This window comes from Perognathus longimembris, chromosome 3, assembly GCF_023159225.1.
Source record: "Perognathus longimembris pacificus isolate PPM17 chromosome 3, ASM2315922v1, whole genome shotgun sequence".
Lineage (NCBI taxonomy): Eukaryota > Metazoa > Chordata > Mammalia > Rodentia > Heteromyidae > Perognathus > Perognathus longimembris.
In genome coordinates, this window is record NC_063163.1 from 8,459,152 (window position 1) to 8,482,851 (window position 23,700).

Genomic DNA, 23,700 nt, shown 5'->3' on the forward strand with positions numbered 1-23,700 from the left:
TATCCTCTGGTGTTTGGCTCTCAGGAGGACCCTTCCTAAATATCCATCATTGTCCTTAAGCCAACAGAACATCTATTCAGAACATCTCCAAGAAGCTTGTGTCCCTCCTCTCCCCTCAAACGTTTCATTGATGGGCATGGTAGCACCTACCTGTACCAATAATCTCACTACTCACAAGGCTGATAAAAGATAATCCTGAGTTCAGGGCCCACGTAGGCTACGTAGTGAGACCTATCTCACTACTTGACCTGTGTTCCTGATCCAGATGTATTGTGCTCATAAATTGGTATGTTGAAACCTCTTTGTATAACTACTTAAAGATAATTTTAAGATATTTTTAATATCTTTAAGTACTTACACAAAGGAGTCACCAAAGCAGTTTATGAAAACGGAGCACTTGATCACGGTCACCCCTTTCAACATTCTCACCCCCCCTCCCAACCCATCATTTCCCTTACTTACCTTAATTTTGGGTTACATGTTTAACTTTTTTGTCATTTAACAAAGCAGTTTATGTGCACAGTGCATCTTGATCTATGTCATCACTTCAAAATCTTCACTCCCCTTTGACCTACCCCTTCTCTTATATTTCTCAATTCTGTGGTATATACAATGAATTCTTGCCTGTATTTCCCCCATTCCTTGCTTCTTTCTTCTACCCCTCTCCCCTTGGCCCCACCCCCCACCCCCTCTTCCAAGTACCCATTTCTTGGTACTTATTTTGTTAGGCTTTGACTTCGTTGTTTTGTTTTTGTTTTTGTTTTCAAGCAAAAAGATGGATTTATTGAGGAAGCAAAAAGCAAACTGACCGGCCAGGGTCATGGCCCAGACTCGGGAGTTGGGACCAAGCGGGGCCGCGCTCAGGGTTGGGTTATAAAGGCAAATATGGTCAAGGGTGCCATACGCAGATGGCCAATGAGGTTACAACACTTACAGAGCATGCCAGGTCACACGTAGGTGGCCAGTGGAGTTACAATCTCTCGCATAGTATCTGTTTGAACCAATTTATCATTCTGGTTCGAATTGGCACAAGGTTTTGGCGGGGCTCACATGATGCAGGCCTACTCATGGGAGGGCACAGGTTTAACCTTGAACATTCCACAGCTCAGGTGGTCAAGCAGTTTACACAATCTTGGCACAGGGAAGGTTGAACTTCATTTTTTTTTAAGAATTATACTATTTTTGCTCTCTGTAGAGTTTATTCTGTAGAGTCATTTGTAACCACTTGCTTACACCCAGTGTGTTTATGTTTTTAATACTTTAAAAAAAAAAACAACCTGGTCCTCAACTCTCCAGCACTAAGACCCCTCCCTGCCTACTTCTAAGGGCCCCTTTGTAAATGGTCTTTAGCCCTTGTCTTTCCCAAACCCTCTTCTGGAATGTTCACAGCCTAGAATCTGTTTCTTTTGCCAGTCGAGGGGCTTAGACTCAGGGCCTGAGCACTGTCCCTGGCTTCTTTTTGCTCAAGGCTAGCACTCTGCCACTTGACCCACAGCGCCACTTCTGGCCGTTTTCTGTATATGTGGTGCTGGGGAATCGAACCCAGGGCTTCATGTATGGGAAGCAAGCACTCTTGCCACTAGGCCATATTCCCAGCCCTAGAATCTGTTTCTTTCATGGCCCTTCATTTTCTCCAGAGAAGAGTACTTCAGTCTCCTGCCCAAGTGGATAGGGACCTAGCAAGGGAAGAGAGAAGATGCAGGGTTCTGGATGCAGTGGAGGAGAGGAAAGGCCCACACTCAATCTACAGCCACTTACCTAGCCACCCTGTTCCACCCTGTCTCTGCCTTGTCTCTGCCTTGTCTCTGCCTTCCACTGAGACTAGTGGACCTACTTTGAATTTCCCCAGAACGGTTTCTCCAGAGGATTGACTTGTGCTTTCTGTGGGATAGGGACTAGGTAAAGGAGCTCGAGTTTCCAACCCCGATTCTAGGGAGCGCAAGTGCTGCCCTTTCTTGGATTCCTGAAAGGTGCACTTACTCCACATGTTACACCATCTTTGGGATTATAGGTTACCACTCCAGCCAGTCAAGTAGCACATCTCCACATTCTGTCTTTCAAAACACTCATTAAAATCTTTCATTCACTATTTTCTTATTCTCCTTCCTGAGTCCTTGTGGGTTAATTCTCAATGTAATTTTCATAAAGTTGCATAAAGAGAAAGGGATTAAATATGTTTTAGTCAGAAAGTTCATTACAACTTTATTAAGACCCACTTACTGTACATAGATGAAATTTCTCAGGTCCACTTTGCCTTTTTTTCCTCTGAAACCCAAACCCTTGTCTGGATCAAACATGGATTGAGAATATTGCAGCCTTTTCTCTGAGTCCGTAATTATTCTTCTATCCTCCTTTATCTATGCAGCCTTTTGTACAACAACTTAAATAGTTAAAGAACTCTTCTCCAGTCCCCCCTCTATTCCTCTAACACTAAGCGCCATGCTTTACCTTTGTTCCTGGAACATGAAGAGTAGAGAAATACCACCAACAACCATGCAATGAGGTTGTATTTTTCTTCACAAACATCTGTTATAACAGTGAAACATCTTGTTCTCATTTACTGGCCCATGCCTATTCCATGTTCTCTGCATAGCCATTTCTTCCATGTCCATTTTCATTACTCTCAAAGGTTAAATATAATTAGTGCAAAATTGATTTGTCTCTCTAGTAAATTAGCTTTTGTTTCTCTATGGGAAATGCCTGTGTTTGATTTTCTGTCACATCACAGACAGGAAAACACCAGCCGTTCTCGCAGCATAGTTGTAAAGACATTTATGTGCTGAGTTAATTAGGAAATAAACCTTCTGCGAAATTCGTCTCAGATTAATCTTTACCTGTATTAAATTAACCCAAACTGTTTGCATCTAATCTGATTTGATTACAGATTAGTGATCAATTGGGGACCTAATTTACAATCATTATTCCTAATAAGCATTTTTAAGCCAAATGCATAAAAATATAGTTTTGATAAGAGAAGAAAAATCTGGATTTGATGGGGTGGGGAGAGGGAATTTATGAGCAAGAAAACTATCAGGGTTTCTGTTTTAAAAAATGATACGAGAAAGAAATTGTGGGAAATCTAGGTTAATCAAGAATAAAGAAACAACTAAATGAGAAGTGTATTCCTTGTTAAGATTTTGGTTTAAACACAAATTTATAGTTGGAACATTATAAATTACTCTCTAGACACATATATACATGTGTTATGGATTTAAAATATGTAGCATACACAGTGTTAGCAGTCTTTATCTTAGTGTTGAGTATGTGGGTATTCCCTGTACCATTTTTCCCAACCTGTCTAAATTTTTCCAAAGTATTTACTAATAAAACTTTGGAAGCCAGGCGGCTGGCACCTGGGAGACAGGAATCAGGAAGATCGCAGTGGCAGGCGAGCCCTGACAGAAAAATCTACCTTGGAAAAAAATCTCAAGGGAAGAAGCAGAGCATGGTAGTAGGAACCTGTCATTCCAGCTGTGATGGAAAATGTAAATAGGCCGAATATGGTCCATATGTGCACTGACAAAATAAGATCCTATCTCAAAAATAACCAGTTCCAAGAAGGACTAGAGGCAGGTCTTAGCAGTAGAGTGCCTGCCTCATAAGCACCAGACCTTGAGTTCAAATCCCTGCACACAACAACCACCAAAAAAAGCTGGAAAATACAGCTTAGCTAAGGTTTGAGAGATTCCTATAAATGACCCTCACGTCTGCTGTTTGTTTATTTACCTTTAAAGGTCAACCCTAAGGATCTGGATTCCAAGTATGCCTATATCCAGGTGACGCATGTCATCCCATTTTTTGATGAAAAAGAATTGCAGGAGAGAAAAACGGAGTTTGAAAGATCACATAACATCCGACGCTTCATGTTTGAGATGCCCTTCACCCAGACTGGGAAAAGGCAAGGTGGGGTGGAAGAACAGTGCAAACGGCGCACCATCCTGACAGGTACGAGGCCCCCGGCCCACGCCGAGACCACGGGGCTCTAGTCCAACACTTTGAGAATTACCTTCTACTTTCATTATACTTTTTAAATTTTTTTTAATTTTATTGTTATTACAAAGGCGATATACAGTGATTACAGTTACATAAATTCAATATATATTTTTATTATGGAAAGGTCGTGACATTTTTTCCAGTTATCTGTTTATACTTTCTTCTTCCTCTATACCAGAAGTACACATCCAAGGTAGGTTACTTGCCCTTTCTAGACTCTACAGAAAACCAGTGACCCTTGATCTGCCCAGAGATTTTTACATACAGGTGATTTTGGATGGCCCTCTGAAATCCACTTTCCCACTGTGGCCCCCCAGGTCGGGAAGCCCACCTCAGACATGTCTCTCTCACTGACATATACAGAACAAACCTGCTCAATAATTTCTGTTTAGTACATACGTAGGATGTTTGGCTGGCTCCCTTCCACTGCAGCCCTGAGAGTAGCTGCCCAACTTCAGCCCAGATACCTCCTGGACAGGAAGCTCACCGCATTCAGAAGCCACCACCTCAGTGGAAGCAAAGCAGTCTTAATTGGCTTTGCAATGTTCCTTTTGCATCATTTCCCTATTGCTGACAGTCTATAGAGTCACTTTGGGGTGATTTTTATACATTCTTTAGGAAAGCTAAATTCATCCATTCGTAGGTCGGGTTCAACAGCACAACTAATGTAAACTAATAGGCAGTCACTCTCTTTACAAAAATAAAAGAGAGCTGTTCCAGCTGTCAGGAGTTTTAAATACAGCCATTATTTGGCATATTTTCCAGAGAGTAGCCTTTGTTCAGTACAAGCAGGAAAACGGCCACCTACCTATGCCTACCTAGAGATTGATGTTGGCATTTTCCATCCAGTAAAGACAGTCATAGGTGAAAGAAACACCATTGAGCTGCCTCATTTCAGTGGTTTTCGGCTCTCATGTGTGAACTTACGCTTTTAAGTAAGTGAATTATATGGTATGTAATTTGTATCTCAATAAAGCTACTACCAAAATGAAAATATGTCAGTATTTTTAAAAAAAACTCAAGTCCAGATATTGCCACAAATTTTCCCCTGCCCTATGAGAAAAATGAGATATAAAATTACAGCATTCTTAGTTCTACTTTCAGAATAACATATGTAACACAAACAATGTTGCTCTCAGAAATGTTAGCTCCTTCCTCATGTGACTCCATTATTTTTTTTTAAGTACAGCTCCGTGGCCAGTTAAACTGTTTTATGTATTTTATAGAGATTTCAGCATCTAGCACTTGTTTGTACCATGATGATTATTTCACTTTTGATTCTTTGAATCAGTAGTTTAATCAAAGCTGCTTTTAGGATCAGCAGCATCAGCAGCCCTGGGGGACTTGATAAAAATGAACATTTCCAGGTCCCCGCCCTAAACCTGCTGAATCAGAGAGCAGAAATTGGCCATTGTGCTGACCAAGCACAACAGGGAGTCTGATGCATGCTCCAATTTGAGAACTGTGCCTCACAGAACATCCCATTGAATGCTCAGTCAAGGTCAGGATTTTGTATAATTATTGTTGAGGTAGCATACTGATTCATAACATCGGGTGTTTTCCCAGAACAAATATCCTGATGGTTACAGTTTATATTTGTTACAGAACTAGTTTAGATTAGATAAAGGATATGACTATCTGTCAGAACCAAGGGACAAAGAGTAACTACACAGCAGAGAGAAGCAGAATAGACCAAAATCCTTGTCTGTTCTGGGAATAATCACTTTCTTCAGACAGCCTGACCTGAGGCTCAAAACCTTACAGTGTTGGGCTGGGAATATGGCTTAGTGGTAGAGTGCTGGCTTTGAATGCATGAAGCCTTGGGTTCGATTCCTCAGCACCACATAAACAGAAAAGGCCAGAAGTGGCGCTGTGGCTCAGGTGGTTGAGTGTTAGCCTTGAGCAAAAAGAAGCCAGGGACAGTGCTCAGGCCCTGGACCAGTTCCTTCAACTAATTATGCAAAATAATTTTATAAATTGTAACCAAGAAGGAAAAACAGATTCTTGATTTTGTTATCATGCTTCTTGCCTTTGAAGGATAATGATGAGCAGAGCAAAGAGTGTTGGTGTTGTCCTGGAATATCTTGAAATGTTGAAAAGATAGTTATTAGTCAGAATAGAGTTAGAGAACGAGTGATAAAAATGCTACTGAAAACATAAGTTCTAAATCAACCTTTAAAGGGCCTTCTACAGACTTTGAACTTGAGAGTTTTCCCATAAATTGTGAAATCTCCTAGATTCTTCTTACATTGTGTTTCTTCTAACCTGATCTCTGGCCTTACAGGGTGTAGGGGAGCCCTGGCCTTCCTTGCCTTTTATTCCAGCAAAGGCTCACCTTCCTGGATAGTTGCCAATGAGGTGACTGCCATCACATCAGCATTTGAAAACCTTCATGATCAGCCTCCACCTTCCCTGGGTGAAGTCTGAGCCTACCTGTTCTTCCTTCCTGGGACTTCTGACATAGGAGTTTCTTCCCAGTAACTGTTCTAATGCCTTCCACATTATACCCAGACTCAACTGAGTGTGGAAATTTCTGCCTGTCTCACTCCTTCTAGTCACTCTGAGTTCTCCCTCCATTCACCACACACAGCTGCTCCTCTTCCTCCTCCTCTTGCCCCAGATCCCTAGTATGGGCCACTTATAAAAATGTGGGGCTTGGGCTGGGATTGTGGCCTAGTGGTAGAGTGCTTGCCTAGCATGCATGAAGCCCTGGGTTCGATTCTCAGCACCACATATACAGAAAAGGCCAGAAGTGGTGCTGTGGCTCAGGTGGTAGAGTGCTAGCCTTGAGCAAAAAGAAGCCAGAGACAGTGCTCAGGCCCAGAGTTCAAACCCCAGGACTGGCAAAAAAAAAAAAAAAAGTGGGGCTTGCTTTGGTGGTCCTCTAGCTGTCTACCTTTTACAGTTTGCACTTACATAGGTAAGCCTTGGATCGGTAACACATTCATTCACCCAACAAGGCATACTGAGCCCTAGCCATTATGCAGCGGCATACTGGCCAAAAAAGGTCTGTGGCCCTATGCAGCTTTCATCCCAGCAAGAGGAGAAGACAGTGGCAGGCCATATAGAGGGACATACCACATGTTCTGAACCAAGTAAAGAAGGTCGAGTGTGAGGTTGAGGGAGAGAGTGCAGTTTAATGAGGTGGCCGGGATAGGCCGCATTGAGGAAATGACATTTGACTCACCACTTGAAGGTGAGGCGTGACTAGTGCATCTGTACACAAACTCTCGGGAAATGAAGGATTGATGTGGCCGGACCCCAGGGAGACTGAGGGTCTTCATCAAGAACAACAGGGCAGCAGGGCATCTGTGGCAGAGCATCCCAAATCACAGGGGCACAGTGGACTTGTGCACAGATGTTGAGTTTTCTCTGAGTAGTTATTAGTGTGCCTCTCTACTTTGCCTCTGGAAGTATCCACCTCTGAAGCAGTGGCTGAAGCAGGATTTTGACATGGAATAAAATCAGTGTGATCCATAACCACCTTCTAAGCATTGCCCTGGAGATTGATTTTTCTCTGAAATAATGGCATCACGCACCAGGGCTCTCAAAATTACTCTGACATTGAATGTGCTGTGATATGACTGCTGGCCTTGTGAAACATTTCCACAAGTGCTTTCTCCTCAAAAATGGGAAGGTAGTAGCATTCCTCTGTATGACCTATCAAGGATATGTGTGGCCAGAGTATCACTTCCTTACTGTAAGCAGCAGTTCTTGTCATAGTATAAAAGAGGGAGGACTCATTGATCCCTGTGCTGCCATTTCAAATGTGTCTGTCAACCAAGTGCCAGTGACTTATGCCTACAATCCTGGCTTCTTGAGAGGCTGTGATCAGGAGGATTGCAGTTCAACCAGTACATGAGTGCTACGGTTTGCACCTGTCATCCTAAATTACATGAGAGACTGAGATTGGAATATCATGGTGCCAAGCTAATCTGGGTGGAAACGTCCACAAGACTGTCTCAATGGTAGCAGCTAAGCATGTGGCACATGCCTATAATCTGGATTACAATGGGAAGGAAAAATAGGAAAATCCAAGCCCAGAAGTGCCCCCATCTCAAAAATAAACCACACAAAAATGGGCTGGAGGCATGGCTAGTAGAGTAGAATCCCTGCCTAATAAGTGGGAGGCCCTGACTTGAGAAACCACATTCATATTTTCTCTCTCTCTCTCTCTCTCTCTCTCTCTCTCTCTCTCTCTCTCTCTCTCTCTCTCCCCCCCCCCTCCCTCACACACACAAAATAAGTATATCCCCAAGAACACAAAAGAAACCCAAGGCTGGGAATATGGCTTAGTGGTAAAGTGCTCACCTCATATACATGAATCCCTGGGTTCGATTCCTCAGCACCACATATATAGAAAAAAGCCGGAAGTGGCACTGTGGTTCAAGAGGTAGAGTGCTAGCCTTGAGCAAAAAGAAGCCAGGGACAGTGCTCAGGCCCTGAGTCCACGCCCCAGGACTGGCAACAAAAAACAAATTAAAAAAATTTTTAAATAAACAAACAAAAAGAAACCCAAGGCAGGAACTCTTGACCTTCATTTGATAAAACCTCATGAGAATAGCACGTGACCAGTGAGGTTGCCCTGTATTGCCTAGGCCTTCCAAATCATTGATCCAAACATTGATGGCCCATCTGAACGCTAACCTTGTTACCTATTTTATGATGTCTTGTTGAGTAATCTTACTAAAGGATAAACCGTTCTCATCTTGATTTGTTTCTTAATGTATGTGTACATGTCTCTTAATAAATGTACACTAAATGGGAATGTTATAGATATTCACATGCTATATAAAGCAATGAATAGAAATGTGAAACACTAAATTTGAATGTTTCTTTTTTGTTTGTTTTTAAGCTAACACTTGTTGGTGTGTTGAAAGGTCTTATGATAAGTAAAAACAGAATTAATCATCTTTTTGTGAAAAAAAGTATAAGAAACTAAAGTTGTTACTAATACTTTTTCACTTTAACTCAAAATACCTTTATTAGTAGTACGGTTTCAACAGTTTGTGAATTTCTGTTTCATGAAATATTCCCATGTGTTATTTTTCATTGGTTTCTTGGATTGGTATACATTTGGCATAGGTTTCAAAGTCTTTTGAAGAATGAGAATTTTTTAAGACATTTGTATAGAACAATTTTCTGGACTTAATCTATGCAATATCTCAAATTTTTTAGGCTATCTTGTACACGCTGACTCATTCAGATCTCATAACTTACAAGGAAGGCATGACATTGATGGATAAGAAAATTGAGCAAGGAATGACCAAATGATTTTATTCAAAGACACATTTCTCATGTTAAAGAGATAACAAGGACCCACCTCTTAACTTTATGATACACCTGCCATTAAATACACATGACATTATTTCTAGTTCCACAAAGCACTAGCATGTGACTTTGGCAACTTTGGGTCTCTTAATTGTAAGAAGGGAATAGTCATTCCTTGCAGCTCGGCAATAGTAAATGAAGATTGTGCAAGCTATGGAATAATCCTGAGCCTTGTTCCCCGGCAGCTATCCACTGTTTCCCTTACGTGAAGAAACGGATCCCAGTCATGTATCAGCACCACACTGACCTGAACCCCATTGAAGTGGCCATCGACGAGATGAGTAAGAAGGTGGCTGAGCTCCGGCAGCTGTGCTCCTCGGTGGAAGTAGACATGATCAAACTCCAGCTCAAACTGCAGGGTAGTGTGAGCGTTCAGGTGAGTTAAAGGCAGGGGAAAGCCTCCCCTACCCCTGAAGCTTCCAGGTCCTTCATTCCAGCAAGGTACCCCGTGGCTCCCTGGTTTGCTAGATGATCTGCATTTCCTTCCCTAGCATCTTTGTAGCTTCTGATATCAACAGAAACTAAATACCAACCCACCACACTCCTGTGGGTGATTGACTATGACATGTCAGTGTCACTAAGCTATGCTAGAAATTGTTTCCCATGGTGCCAAAATTTTTCAGTAATCTGAGCAATATTAGGGGCCTAGTTGAAGGCCCTCCAAAATAAGGTATCCTAAAAATAAGAAAGGTAAATAGTAGTAGGTTTTCCAGTAAAACTGTTGACTTTTACTTTCTTTGATAATTGTATCTGGAAAAAGTACCTTAAGTTTTACTCTCCACGGTATTTTGACTAACAATCCTGCCAATAATCCTACCTATTTGGGAGGCTGAGATGAAGAAAGTTGTAATTCAGTGCCAACCTGGACAGAAAAATACACAGGACCTCTTCTTAACCAGCAGCTGGGCACAGAGAAATGCACCTGCAACCCCAAATGCTAGGTACCATCTATTGAAAAGATCACCTTCTATCTACATACTGGTTAACAAATGCATTCAGCCAATGAAAATTCATCAAGCTTATGAAATATGGACATTTGTTCGTGTGTTATACCTCATATAAGGATTTTACAAAGTCATCTTTATAGTAGTGCTGGAGGACCGAGTAGGAGGGACAGTTGCCTGACATAAACAAGTGGTTTTGTCCCCAGCAGTGCAAAAACCAAAAATGTCATCTTTGCATATCTTATACAGTTTTCCACTTAATTGGCAAGTCTTAAAACACTTCCCTCCAGTGACCAGTAGGCTTCTGACTTTATGGATAATTTATTTTATGTGTATATAAGTAATTTCAGTACATATTTGTTGCTCTGTATCTTTATCTCATGTTTAAGTAGAGTATATTTGTGGAGTTTATAGGCACAAAGGATTACTATATAGATTCAGGATTTGGAGGTTATATTCTGAAATTGGTTTTTGTTAGTGTTTCATCAGAGCTACACTGAAAACACCATGAGCTGTTGCCCAAATATTTTCTAAATGTCATGGACCACAGAAGTATTTACAGATGTTTCTTGTCACCTCCCTTATGTCCTAAAAGATGATGTGCCAAAATAGCTCAGCAAATGAATATAAATTTCCCAGCGAAGTGATTATACAACAGGGCCAGTGGCCACAGATTTCTGTAGTTAAAAATACTAGTTGACCTGGGAACATTCGATCTCTATCAAAAGGCCAGCAGAAGGGTGTGGAGCCAGTAAAGGGCAGGACCTGACAGGTTGAGTTTTGCAAAGGCAAAACTCAAAAAAAAAAAAAAAAAAGGCACAGTGACCTACAAATTTTATAAAATGCTCATTTTATAGAACACAAGAATTCCCTGTTAAGACATTAAGCTTCTGTATCCATCTGTATTCTGCTTTTGTATCCATAGAAGTAATGACAAGGCTGAAATCAAAGGAAATTGTCATCTCATTGTACATTTCTGTAACTTTCACCAAAGGCTCACTAAGGTGCTGCTCTGTGGGACAGAGCTAGCTAGCTACATGGCTTCAGGCACTATGCCCCACAGTTTTGTTATATTAGGTCTTTGATAGTTTCTCTGCTTTCCTCTTTGCATCTTTTTTAAATGACTACTTGTGTCATTCTACACAATTGAACTTTGTGTTGTCTTCATATTAGCATGCTTTACACACACACACACACCCCTAGGCTAATGCTGAGTCTGGTCTTCTACACTGGGTCATCATGGAAAGTAAGCTAGTTTCCTAACTCAGGTCTCATCTCTAACCACTGTGGCTTCTGCCTGCCTGTATATACAGTCCTGCACTTTATGGGTCAGACCGTCATGTAGACTGCTCTCCTACCTTCTTGCTTCATGCTCAACAGAACTTCCAGGAAAAATAAACCAGTCCTTGCTCAAGCTCTCACAGTCCTTCCCAGCCCAACATATCCAGCCTTTTTTCTTCCCTTGTTTCTATATTTCCTGACTTAACCAACTTCAGAAAATTCTTCTTAGCTAATTGAAAGAGACGTACATTTAGTTCATTCACCACATTGCTAATCTTTGATGCCAGCATAACTCAAGTAATTACTTCATCTGAAAATAGAAATTCACCTAGCTGTCTACACAGTTCAGCACACTAAACTGTAGAGGGGTTCTGGTGGTAGTTAATTGTTCTTGTTGTTGCTTCTTGTACTGGGGTTTGAAATCAGGGCCTCCAACTTGCCAGATAGATGCTCTGCTATGTAAGCAATGCCCCCTTCCCTATTTTGCTTTAGTTTTTCTTTAGATAGAGTCTTAGGCATTTTGTCAGGAGCTATCCTCCTAGTTATGCCTACTACATGTCTAAGATTACAGATGAGAAACACCACATTCAAGTACTGGTTAAGATTGATTGGATTTCACTAACTTTTTGCTCAGGCTAGCCTTGAATCCTGGTTTTTAGCAACCTCACCTCTCTAGTAGCTGGCTACCATCCCAGGCCAACAATTACATATTTAAAACTGGCTATAACCATATTTTTTCCACCTTACACTAATTCTATCTGATGAATCTGATAATTGTGTGTCTCCTAACACAAGTTTCATGGGCTAAAACCCTGGTAGTGAGTCCTAGACATACAAGTTTGAAAGGCTTGGGCTCTGGTGTTTGTGTATTGCATAGCCAAGTTTGATCAGGTCAAGTTCCCTGGCAGTAGCAATTTCTTCTTATATAAAAAGAAACTTCAGCAGGCACCAGTGGTTCATGCCTATAATCCTAGCTACTCAGGAGGCTGAGATCTGAGGATCGTGGTTTGAAGCCAGTAGCAAAGTCTGTGAGACTCTCATCTCCAGTTAATCACAGAAAAAGCTAGAAGTGGAGTTATGGCTCAAGTGGCAGAGTGTTAACATTAAGCAAAAGTAGCTCAGGAACAGTGCCCAGAGTTCAAACCCTGGGACCAGGACAAACAAGCAAACAAACAAAAAAAGAACCTTCGTTATAGCTACCCTGAGGATGCCCTGGGTGATGGGATTAGGTCACAATCATTTATGGTTTCCTTTGGGCTTTTTTTTTTTTTTTTTTTTTTTTTTTTTTGGCCAGTCCTGGGCCTTGGACTCAGGGCCTGAGCACTGTCCCTGGCTTCTTCCCGCTCAAGGCTAGCACTCTGCCACTTGAGCCACAGCGCCGCTTCTGGCCGTTTTCTGTATATGTGGTGCTGGGGAATCGAACCTAGGGCCTCGTGTATCCGAGGCAGGCACTCTTGCCACTAGGCTATATCCCCAGCCCTCCTCTGGGCTTTTAAGCACCTGAAAGACAAGGGTCATGACTAACTCACTCAAACCAACTGAAACTAAGTAATAATGATCAATTTCTCCCAGCCTTAATTTAAAATCTTCACTCTTTATCTAGGTCAATGCTGGTCCACTAGCATATGCTCGAGCCTTCTTAGATGATACAAACACGAAAAGATACCCTGACAATAAAGTGAAGTTGCTAAAGGAAGTTTTCAGGTAAGGCATACTGTAATCTCTCTCTCTTCACATATTAGTCATTTCTCTGTATGTAAGTCAGCTTTCTGTTACTTTTGACAGATTGTTGAGATAATTAACTTATAAAGAAGAAAAGTTTTATTTTGACTCAAGTTGTGGAAATTTGGAGATTGTAACGGGTGATCACCTAGACCCATTGGTTTTAGGCCTATGGAAAGGAAGGATTATGTGGCAGAGCAAAATCACTAGCCTGTGGCAGGAAGCAAAAAGATGAAGTCATGAGCCCCAAAACCTGTTAAAGGACATATTCCCTAATGACTCAGACACCCCTCTGCTAGGCCCCACATTCTATAGACTCCACCACCTTCCACAGTACCAACTGGGGGACCCAAGCCTTTATCTATGGAGCCTTGAGGGGTGTTTTAGGTCCTTACTCTAGCTCTGTACTTACTCAGGAAAGAGGTGCTACCAGGTAGGCTCATCCTTTGTTTCCTGTATGTCTTTATCTCTCTTTCCCACATTATTCCAGGCAATTTGTCGAAGCTTGTGGTCAGGCCCTAGCAGTAAATGAACGACTGATTAAAGAAGACCAGTTAGAGTATCAGGAAGAAATGAAGGCCAACTACAGAGAGATGGTAAAGGAGCTGTCTGAAATCATGCATGAGCAGGTAAATGCCATACTAACTCTAGCAACTTGGAGTTCTCTTTTAGGCCACAGAGATCTCAGATACAGCCTATGATGAGTTGAGCCTACCAGTGGTCTTCCAGAATTTTAATATCTAGAGAAAATCGTAGCCCCAGCTGGCAGACTTCCCATCCATTATCTAGAGTAACTCAAGGGGGTGGCCCTCATCTTTGCTTATACAGGGGCTGCATTTCATAAGTTTGGCCTCTCCTTACCCTAGGCGAGCCAAAAGAAACAATATCCATACTGTTTGTACACAACCCTTTCTTTATATACAGTCTTTTAATAGAACTTGGATTATCATTATCATTTAAAATAGGGTGTTATTCCAGTTTTGGCTATTTACAACTGACCTGGTACTGTGGATTTTTCATGACTTTTTTACTGTTTGTACACAACCCTTTCTTTATATACAGTCTTTTAATAGAACTTGGATTATCATTATCATTTAAAATAGGGTGTTATTCCAGTTTTGGCTATTTACAACTGACCTGGTACTGTGGATTTTTCATGACTTTTTTTCTGTTTCTTGTCTTTATAAGCATCTTTCCTGACTCCCTCACTCTTGTCTCCTTCCTGTGTGAATTCTCTGTAGGCTGGGTGGTCAACAGAGAAGCCATCTATCTGCCCAGGGCACCAAGTGAATGTCAGCAACCAGCATACATTCATCTGAGTCCTTGGCCTCATCTTTACATTTAGCATTAGCACCTTGTTCACTTGTGACTGGTTTTGTCAGTTTCCTGTGTTACCATCTTTTGGCCTTGGAGAATGGAAGCCTGAGACTTTGTGTCAGTTATCTTGTCACAGGAGGGTTTGTTTAGGAAACTTCCATGGTGGGAAATGAGCTTCAATATATGAGCTTTAACTTAATTGCTGTTTTTTTTTTTCTCCTCCATGCTAACATGCCCAGATGGGATGGTAATGTCATGTTTTTAGTTTTGTTTTTCTGACAAACTTAACTCACCTAAACTGACACACAGAAGTTGTTACTGACTATGAGCAGCTACAGACACCAGATAGTACATGTACAAAGGAAAGAAACCTCTTATGAACACTGAAAAACAATACAAAAAATTAAAATGACTACAGAAATGAATGTGTGCATTGGTAAGCCAAAATTGAGTCTTCCGAGAATGAATTTATGGAGAAAACTTGAGATTTTTTTCCATGAAACCTTTAGATTCCTGTAGAACAGAGAGCTTGGTCAGTAGGTCCCAGCATTTGACACTGGAAAAGATGAAAGTAGGAAGAGATTATGTGCTAAAATTATTGAACTCCCAAATGCACAGCCATAATTTGCTCTTCATTATACCTTGACTTTCCCATTATGTCAACCACCATGAAGGTTAAACCCCTTTGAATGCTTAATTAAGCACACACCTGTAATTCTAGCTACTCAGGTGGCTGAGATCCAAGAATCATGGTTCAAAGCCAGCCTGGGCAGGAAAGTCCATGTGACTCTTATCTCCAGTTAACCACCAGAAAACCGGAAGTGGTGCTGTGGCTCTAAGTAGTAAAGTGCTAGCCTTGAGCAAAAGAGCTCAGGAAAGCTCCCAGGCCCTGAGTTCAAGCCCCACAGCCAAAAAGAGAAAGAAAGGAGGAAAAAAAGTCTGCTTAAGCAAAAGGGATTGTGACTTGGGAAAGTTGCTTCTGGTGTTTCCAGGGGAGCCTCTGTGCAGGCCTGTTCTTCCAAGTCTCTACTTGGGGGCTGGGAATATGGCCTAATGGAAGAGTGCTCACCTTGTAAGCATGAAGCCCTGGGTTCGATTCCTCAGCACCACATATATAGAAAGGGCCAGAAGCGGTGCTGTGGCTCAAGTGGTAGAGTGCTAACCTTGAGCAAAAAACCAGGGACAGTGCTCAGGCCCTGAGTTCAAGCTCCAGGACTGGCCAAAAAAAAAACCATAGTCTAAGTCTCTACCTGGCAGGTCAGGTCTAAACCAGATTCCTTTCTGCGATATTGGCTGGGAAGTACTTGTTCAGGGTCAGGAAAGGGAGAGCCACACTCTTACCCAGGATGGATGTCTGTAGGACCTGAGAGAAGGAGAGAAGAGAGAAACAATATGCTCCCATTTATTTCAAAAGGCTTTTTCAAGTATTAAGCTAGGTAATGACTAAATCAAATATTACAATAAACCTCAGGTTACTTTAAGGTTGTTTACGCACTAACTTATAAAAAAAAAAAACACTGCGTGCTGTTTTTTACTTCCTCCTCACAATCCCAAACTGAGAATGGCCATTTACCCAATAAGCAGAAACAAACCTACTCTGCCATGACTGCACCATGATTATAATAGTGGAATGACACCGGCAGCAAGTTAGGTATGTTACCTAAACGCAGTTCTGAAGCATGTGTGAGCCTTGCACTAAGGTAACATTGTGTTTCTGTGCCTCAAGATCTGCCCCCTGGAGGAGAAGACGAGCGTTTTGCCGAACTCCCTTCATATCTTCAACGCCATCAGCGGAACTCCAACAAGCACAATGGTTCACGGGTTGACCAGCTCGTCCTCGGTTGTGTGATTCACCTTGTGGCGCACATACAGGGACTTGCTTGTCGTTTGTAAACTCAGGATGATTCCCACAGCTCATCCCTCACGAGAGTGAGCATAGGGAGAAGCCATGGGGAAAGGGAGAGAAAGGGATTAAGGACTGTGATATTTCATAGGAGATTTTCTATAGAATTGAAAGAAGCTGCACCTATTTTTTTTTAAAATCTCACTGGCAATATTCAGAGTTTACCATGTGTTTTAACCTAAGTGTGTGGTAGACACTTTTAAATTGGAGTTAAATTTTATTGTTCCCTACAGAGTAGTAGTAAATGAAGTATTCTAGAATGAACAACACAAGGACAGTGGCACTGAAACCCAGGCCAAGAGACCTTTAGCCTCTAGGCTGAGTTGGAGAATCTTGAAAATACTATTTTTTCCTGTGGCACATTCAGGTTGAATACAAGAACCTATTTTTGTGACTAGTTTTTGATGACCTAAGGGAACTGACCATTGTCGTTTTTGTACCAGTGAACATGAAGATTGAGTGTTTTTATATTCATTCCTTGCATTTAAGATATATGAAGGCTTAAGGAACTATGTGAGCTTAAAACCAGTCAGGCAGTTTAGAACCAAAGGCCTGTACTAACAAACCCAACTATGCTAAAAAGTAAAACGTAGTACAGTATATCACTGTGTACATACAGTTTGTTAATACAGCCTCGGCATCATGTACATACATGTGTTACATTTCTACATTTTTAATACATCTGCTTCCTCCTAAGTTTACTTGTGATGTTTGTGCTGTTCTTATTCCATATGCAATACACTGACCTTACTGTTTTATTCTTGTATATAAAATGTGCGATATGGAGATGTATACAGTCTTTGCTATTAGGTTTATAAACTGCTAAAAAATTCATCTTTTTGCCAAAATGGTGGAGTATGTGACCGGTTATTCATAAATCCTGTGGTAAATGGGGTATAATTTAAGGCTTTCACCATGTTATATTTTCTTTTAAGACATTAATTTAGTAATTTTATATTCGGGAAAATAAAAGTTTTTAATTTTATTTAACTGGAATCACTGCCCTGCTGTAATTAAACACTGTACCACATCTGTATTAAAACAAAACATTGCTGATTTTCTGGTGATGAACATGGGGTATTCATTGTTAGACAATCCTAGCAGGAGTAGGATCCTGAAATACTTTGTGGTAAAAATAAGCTGGTTACTGAAATTTCCTATAAAATCCTGAGGAAAGGAAAAGGTGAAGGATAAATAAGACAAGATGTTGGCTGTGATTGGAGCAGAGGTTGAGTGTATGGGAATCCTTTCACAGTAGTTTCTCTCCTTTTGTAGCAGTTCTTCAAAAGAGGTCTAGAAGTCCTTCTACGAGAGGACTCAAGTGAATGCTTATTGTCCTCCAGACATTGGATTGTTCTAGTATTCCCAAGTGCTCATAGACACATCACTACTCTGGCTTTTCTTCTTCAGCTGCATCAAGGCTTTGATCTTTATTGTCTCCCTTACATCTTTTGAGGTGAATATTCCAGGTTCATTTTTTCAGCATCTGGGTATGCACTCCTCTTCCCTGTCCTCCACCTCATTGCAAACAACTGTACAGAAATAGCTACAGTTCCCATTGCGAGTACTGGCCCTGCTGGTGCATCCAGTGGCTCAGGCAAGAGGGGTCCGTTCACCGTCACATGGTGCCGTGTAGTTCCAGGGACGGAAGGAAGAGGAAGCTTTCTTCAGGAACAGAGTAGTTGCAGGGGGTGGAGGGCTTCTACTTGAAGAACTGATGGTACTGTACTTACAGTGAAGGAAAGACAGCTGTAATACCACGTGAACACCAGTAATCAAGGATCCTGTGGCATCACAAGTGCTCCCTATCAATGGTGAGGTGAAGAGTTCTTGAAGAAGAGATGGTGAAGGCACCTGACAGTCTCCCATTCCTGGGCCATTCAGACTTAAAGCCTCAGGAAAGTCTCTGTGTTGTTTTGCCTGAGCCTCTGAAATCCCTGCCCAGGGTAATGAACTGAGCCAAACAACATTAGGGATAGGTTGAAGAATCTCCCTAGTCATAAACATCTCGTTTAGGAGCCATAAAAGTCAAGTCACTCAGCAATAAACTAAATAAAAGTCTAGAAATGGAATCCATGCAAAATAACATTAAGTTTGGAAGATGGCCAACCCTCACTTATTGTAACAGTGGAGAAAAGCACCATCTCAATAAAAAAAGCTAAAGTCTTGATAGAGCTGGCACATGACAGACCTGGTTACATGACCGACTTCCCTCACTTCAGAAACATTGGAGAAGGTTGAAGACACCTACTATGGTCCTGCAGTGAGACATATACAAGTCTTCATTTAGTTCATGTATGAATGTTTTGCATTTTTCCTACTTTTTAATTGTCATATGTAGGACAGAATTACCATTTGGCCATTTTAAGTGTACAGTGTAGTCTGGCAATAGGTACATTCACATTGTCCAGTTGCCACCACTCCACAACTTCATCCCACACACAAAAAACACTGTGCCATTGAACACTAACTCCCCACTTCCCTTTGAAGAACATTGTGTTTGAGGTAACTAAAATTAAAACCCCAGTATCTTGTTAGGGATCAGTCACCTGTGAACTAATTCAGATAGCATACATAGGTAGAGTCAACCCCTTGCATGGAAGATAGCTGCTGACAATGGGTGTGCAATAAAGGGGAAGAAGTAATGATAGGGAGTTGTTTAGTTATGACACAGTGCCTTCATGTAGAAACTACATGTAAAAAGCTGATTTCCATCAATAGGAGATCATTCTATAAATTGTCATTTGCACAGTTAAGTACTGTGTAAATATTTTCTTTTAAATCTTTGTAAGCCAGGTTCTGGTGGCTCACACCTTTAATCCTGGCTACTCAGGAAGCTCAGATCTGAGGATCAAAGTTCGAAGCCATTCCAGGAAGAAAAATTGGTGACTCTTGTCTCCAGTTAGCCAGCAAAAAAAACAAACAGCAGAAGTATGGGTCAAGTAGTGCAGTTGCCAGCATTCAACAAAAAAGCCAAGCAAGAGTGTGAGGCCCTGAGTTCGAGCCATGGTACTAGCGTATGCATACACACACACACACACACACACACACACGCCTAGAGTGTCCTTCAGCATATACAAAATGTAGCACCTTTACTGACAATTCATATGCAAAATGACACATTTAATGCATATAAGCTGGTGAGTCCTGATGTATACACATATACCCAGCATCACCACAGTCAATAAGCTTGTCACCTCCCAAAAATTCCAGGTGTACTTTTTTTTAAAGAATAAGAATGTTTAATATGAGATCTAAAATGTGAAATGCACAATACTATGTCGTTAACTGTAGACAAAAAATAAAAGATGGTTGCCTTGGGGTTGGAGGTGTGGTTCAATTGGTACAGCACTAGCCAATGAAAGCATCAGGTACCAAATTTTGAGTCCCAGTCTTGGACCTAAAATAAGAAAGAAAAGTAAAAATGGTTACCTTGGGTGAGGCCTATGCCTAGGGGACAAGGTTGTAATAATCTGTAGTATGATTTGCTTTATAATTTGGCTTTAGAACTGTGTGAATTAGTTAACCCTCCATGTCATAAGTTCAGCACCCATGAATTCAATCTCACTTGAAAAAAATCCAGATTTATAAAAACATCTCTATGGAGCAAGTAGACTTATTTCTTGTCATTACCCCATGGACAACACAACTATTTATGTAGCATTTACATTGTAGTAGGTATTGTAAGTATTGAGATTAAAGTATATGGGAGGACATCTGTGGGTCATGTAAATTTCATTGCAAATAAGATATTCAAGCGTTTGTGGATTTTAGTATCTATAAGGGTTCCTGGTACCAAATGCCTCATGGAAACCAAGGGGCATGCATTTGCATGATTGCCTTTTCTCTGCTTCCTGTCTTCTGTGAGGTGAGCAGCTCTCCTCTACCACTTGTTCTCACCATCATCATATGCTATCCAAGAGCCCTAGGACTAGAAACTATGGTCTGAACCCTTTGATATTGGATGCCTTTTCCCCTCCACTGGGAAAACTCATCCTTTGAGACCCAACTTAAAAAGCACATTCTGGGGGATTTCTTCAGCTGTCCTGTCAATTAGTTAACTATCCTAGGTGCCTTTCGGGCATGTTGTCCTAGAATCTGGCACTGAGCTCACTCAGACTGTTCTCCTGGCCTGGGGACTCTTTGAAGACAGCATGAATGAACATCTTACTGTTCCAATCCCAATATGGTGCTTTGCACATAGAAACTGTTCAACAAGAATTCAGTAGATGCATTCCAAGGGCCTTAGGAAATACAAAGCCAAATAAAAGTATAGAAAATAAATGTATAAATATAAACAAGAGTACTTCAAATGGGATACATTTTTTTTTAATTTTTTTTTTTTTTTTTGGCCAGTCCTGGGCCTTGGACTCAGGGACTGAGCACTGTCCCTGGCTTCTTCCCGCTCAAGGCTAGCACTCTGCCGCTTGAGCCACAGCGCCGCTTCTGGCCGTTTTTTTTTTCTGTATATGTGGTGCTGGGGAATCAAACCTAGGGCCTCGTGTATCCGAGGCAGGCACTCTTGCCACTAGGCTATATCCCCAGCCCGGGATACATTTTTTTAAGTCTTACTTTTTTCTTTTCTCTACAAATTACCAACTGCATGGTTTCAGGCAATAAATTACCAGCAGAGAAACTATATGCCATGTATGTGAGAACCACACAGGAGTTTGGTCATTTTATCTGGATATTGTGAAACTGAAATCCATAAGGAAGCTGGGCTCCAATGGCTCACACCTTAGCTATTCAGGTGGCTGAGATCTGAGGACTACCATTTGAAGGAAGCTTGGGCAGGAAAGCCCTTGAGACCCTTTATCCAATTAACCACCAAAAGGCTGGAAATGGAGCTCTGGCTTAAGGGTAGAGCGCTAGCCTTGAGCACAAAAACTCAACAACAGCACCTAGGCCCTGAATTCAAGCCCCAAGACAGGCAGACACACACACACACACACACACACACACTCCATAGGGAAGCTAGGCACTGGTGGCTCACACCTGTAATCCTGGCTTTTCAAAAGGCTGAGATGTAAGGATCACGCTTCAAAGCCAGCCCAAGCTGGAAAGGCTATGAGAGTCTCATCACCAATAAACTACTCAGAAAAAAATGAAGTGGTGCTGTGGGTCAAGTGGGTACAGTGCAAGCCTTGAGCAAAATGAAGCCTGTGTTCAAGACAGCAATGGCACGTGCACACACACACACACACACACACACACACACATCTGTAGGAATGCCATGGTTTGAGCATGGTTTCAGTGTGTCCCCCGAAGTCTCATGTGACAGAAGCTTGATCCCCAGGGAGGTGGCAGAACCATTTGGAAGGGGGCTCCAGTGGTTAGGTCGTTGGAGGACTTGACCTCAGAAGCAGTTAGTGCAGATCTTGCAGATTGAGTTATAACAATAGTTTGTTATGAAAGAGGGAGCTTGACCCTTTCGGCTCTCGGGCTTCGTGCCTCCCCATAAGGTCTTTCCCCCTGGAATGAGTCTCACCATGCAACCATCCTTCACGTACGCGAAGCAGAGTGGCCCCTCACACGGAGATAGAACTGAGGGGGCCACCCGATCTTGGATTTTCAGTCCCCAAAACTTGTACACAAACCTCTCCATAAGTCCTTAAAGTAATTATTGAAATGCATTTTGATGCAGAGCTCCTCTAGACCACATCTGGCGGCAGCCACCAGCTCCCTGCCCCGGGCCGCGTGCAGCAGCCGAAGAGGTTGAGGGTCGCCCATAGAGCTGAGCTTTGCTCTTGTTTTTTGGGGGTTTTTTTGTTGTTGTTTTTTTGCCAATCCTGGGCCTTGAACTCAGAGCCTGAGCACTGTCCCTGGCTTCTTTTTGTTCAAGGCTAGCACTCTGCCACTTGAGCCACAGCACCATGTCTGGCCATTTTCTATATATGTGGTGCTGGGGAATCGACCCCAGAGCTTCATGTATACAAGGCGAGCACTCTTGCCACTAGGCCATGTCCCCAGCCCTGAGCTTTGCTCTTCGTGGGTGGGGGGGGGGGGATGCTTGTCATAGACCAGCCTGGTGTCCAGTGACAGTCCGGACTTGCCATGTGGCACAAACACCATCAACATGAAAGCATGAGCTTGAGCCTGCCCTGCCCCGTGAGCCACCTCGCGGTTCACTGTCTCTCCCTCTGCTAGGGAGTAGGGGAGCCACGCCCCCCCTGCAGGGACCCCAACCCATGGGAACATGGAGGCGAAAAAGGAATGTCTTCTACTTTTATGGAGGAATTGAGAACAGCGGCAGCAGTTGTTCATTCAGTCGGCGTCAGCTAGAATTTGTCGGGAATGCGGTCCCACTGGCCGTGTTGGGATACTGCGCCCTTGGGTGCGCCGGCCAAAGGTGCCTGCGAACCACCTGGGCGCTCCTCATTCCTTGTGAAGGAAGCCACAGTCTCCACATGAGCCTGAAGTCCTAGGCCTTAGGAACTGGGCATCACTGCCATGGAAACCTGCCATGTCAAACCTGACCTAGCTTGAGCCAGTCGTGTGGCATCTTTGGACACAAGGCTGAGCTAAGCTAAAAAATCATGCTCCATAGACATGACTATGTCCCTTCATGAGCTGGTCCTAGACAGACATTTATTCTAGGTATGACTGATACATCGGCTCAGAGGCAGAATAGGCCCAGTTCTGGGTTTGTGCAAGTGTCAGTCAGCTCCTGGTTGAGTTCCAACACTTTACAGCCCCTTCAGGCAGGAGTCACTTCACGTGGAAGATCTAAATCCAGACAGATGAGGGAAATTGCCACCGTAAATAGGGAAGCTGAGATTCCAGCAGGTTCATCGGACCTGGGGCCTCCCTAGAGGCTGTGGTCCTCCATTTCCTGGGCTGAATTGTAGCCTCTAAAAATTTATATGCTGCAGTCCTAACCCTCAGTGCTTCCGAATGTGACTGTTTTGTTGAGTTCATCTTTAGAGTGATGAACTTCAGCTCGTGAGAGTAGCTCAACCAATCAGACCTGTGTCCTAAGAAGAGATCTGGACAGAGCGGCTCAACCAATCAGAACGGTGTCCTCCTAAGAAGAGATCTGGACGCATATGCAGAGAGAGAAGTCCTGTAAGACAGCTGTTAACAAATCCTTCCCTCGCAGCCCTTGGAAGGAGCGGACATGACTCCTCCTCTGATTTTTTTAATCTCTGGCCATTAGAACCACAGCAAATTTTGGTTGTTTAAGCTACATATCTATGGTCGCTTGTGATA

General features: G+C 42.3%; 1 protein-coding gene across 13 annotated transcripts in view; it reads left to right on the top strand.

Annotated features, from left to right (window-relative positions):
- Dock9 (dedicator of cytokinesis 9) overlaps positions 1–23,700 on the top strand; it is a 260,684-nt gene that overhangs the window by 230,359 nt on the left and 6,625 nt on the right. For 12 of the 13 annotated variants that reach the window (XM_048341148.1, XM_048341158.1, XM_048341152.1 and 9 more), the window contains 5 exons: positions 3,735–3,945; positions 9,510–9,700; positions 13,153–13,253; positions 13,762–13,900; positions 16,315–17,549. In XM_048341148.1, coding sequence (XP_048197105.1) covers positions 3,735–3,945; positions 9,510–9,700; positions 13,153–13,253; positions 13,762–13,900; positions 16,315–16,437 — 765 coding nt within the window. In that variant the 3' untranslated portion in view covers positions 16,438–17,549. Of the gene's footprint in view, positions 1–3,734; positions 3,946–9,509; positions 9,701–13,152; positions 13,254–13,761; positions 13,901–16,314; positions 17,550–23,700 lie in introns of those variants that run through there. The other variant, XR_007210305.1, reaches the window with a different exon arrangement.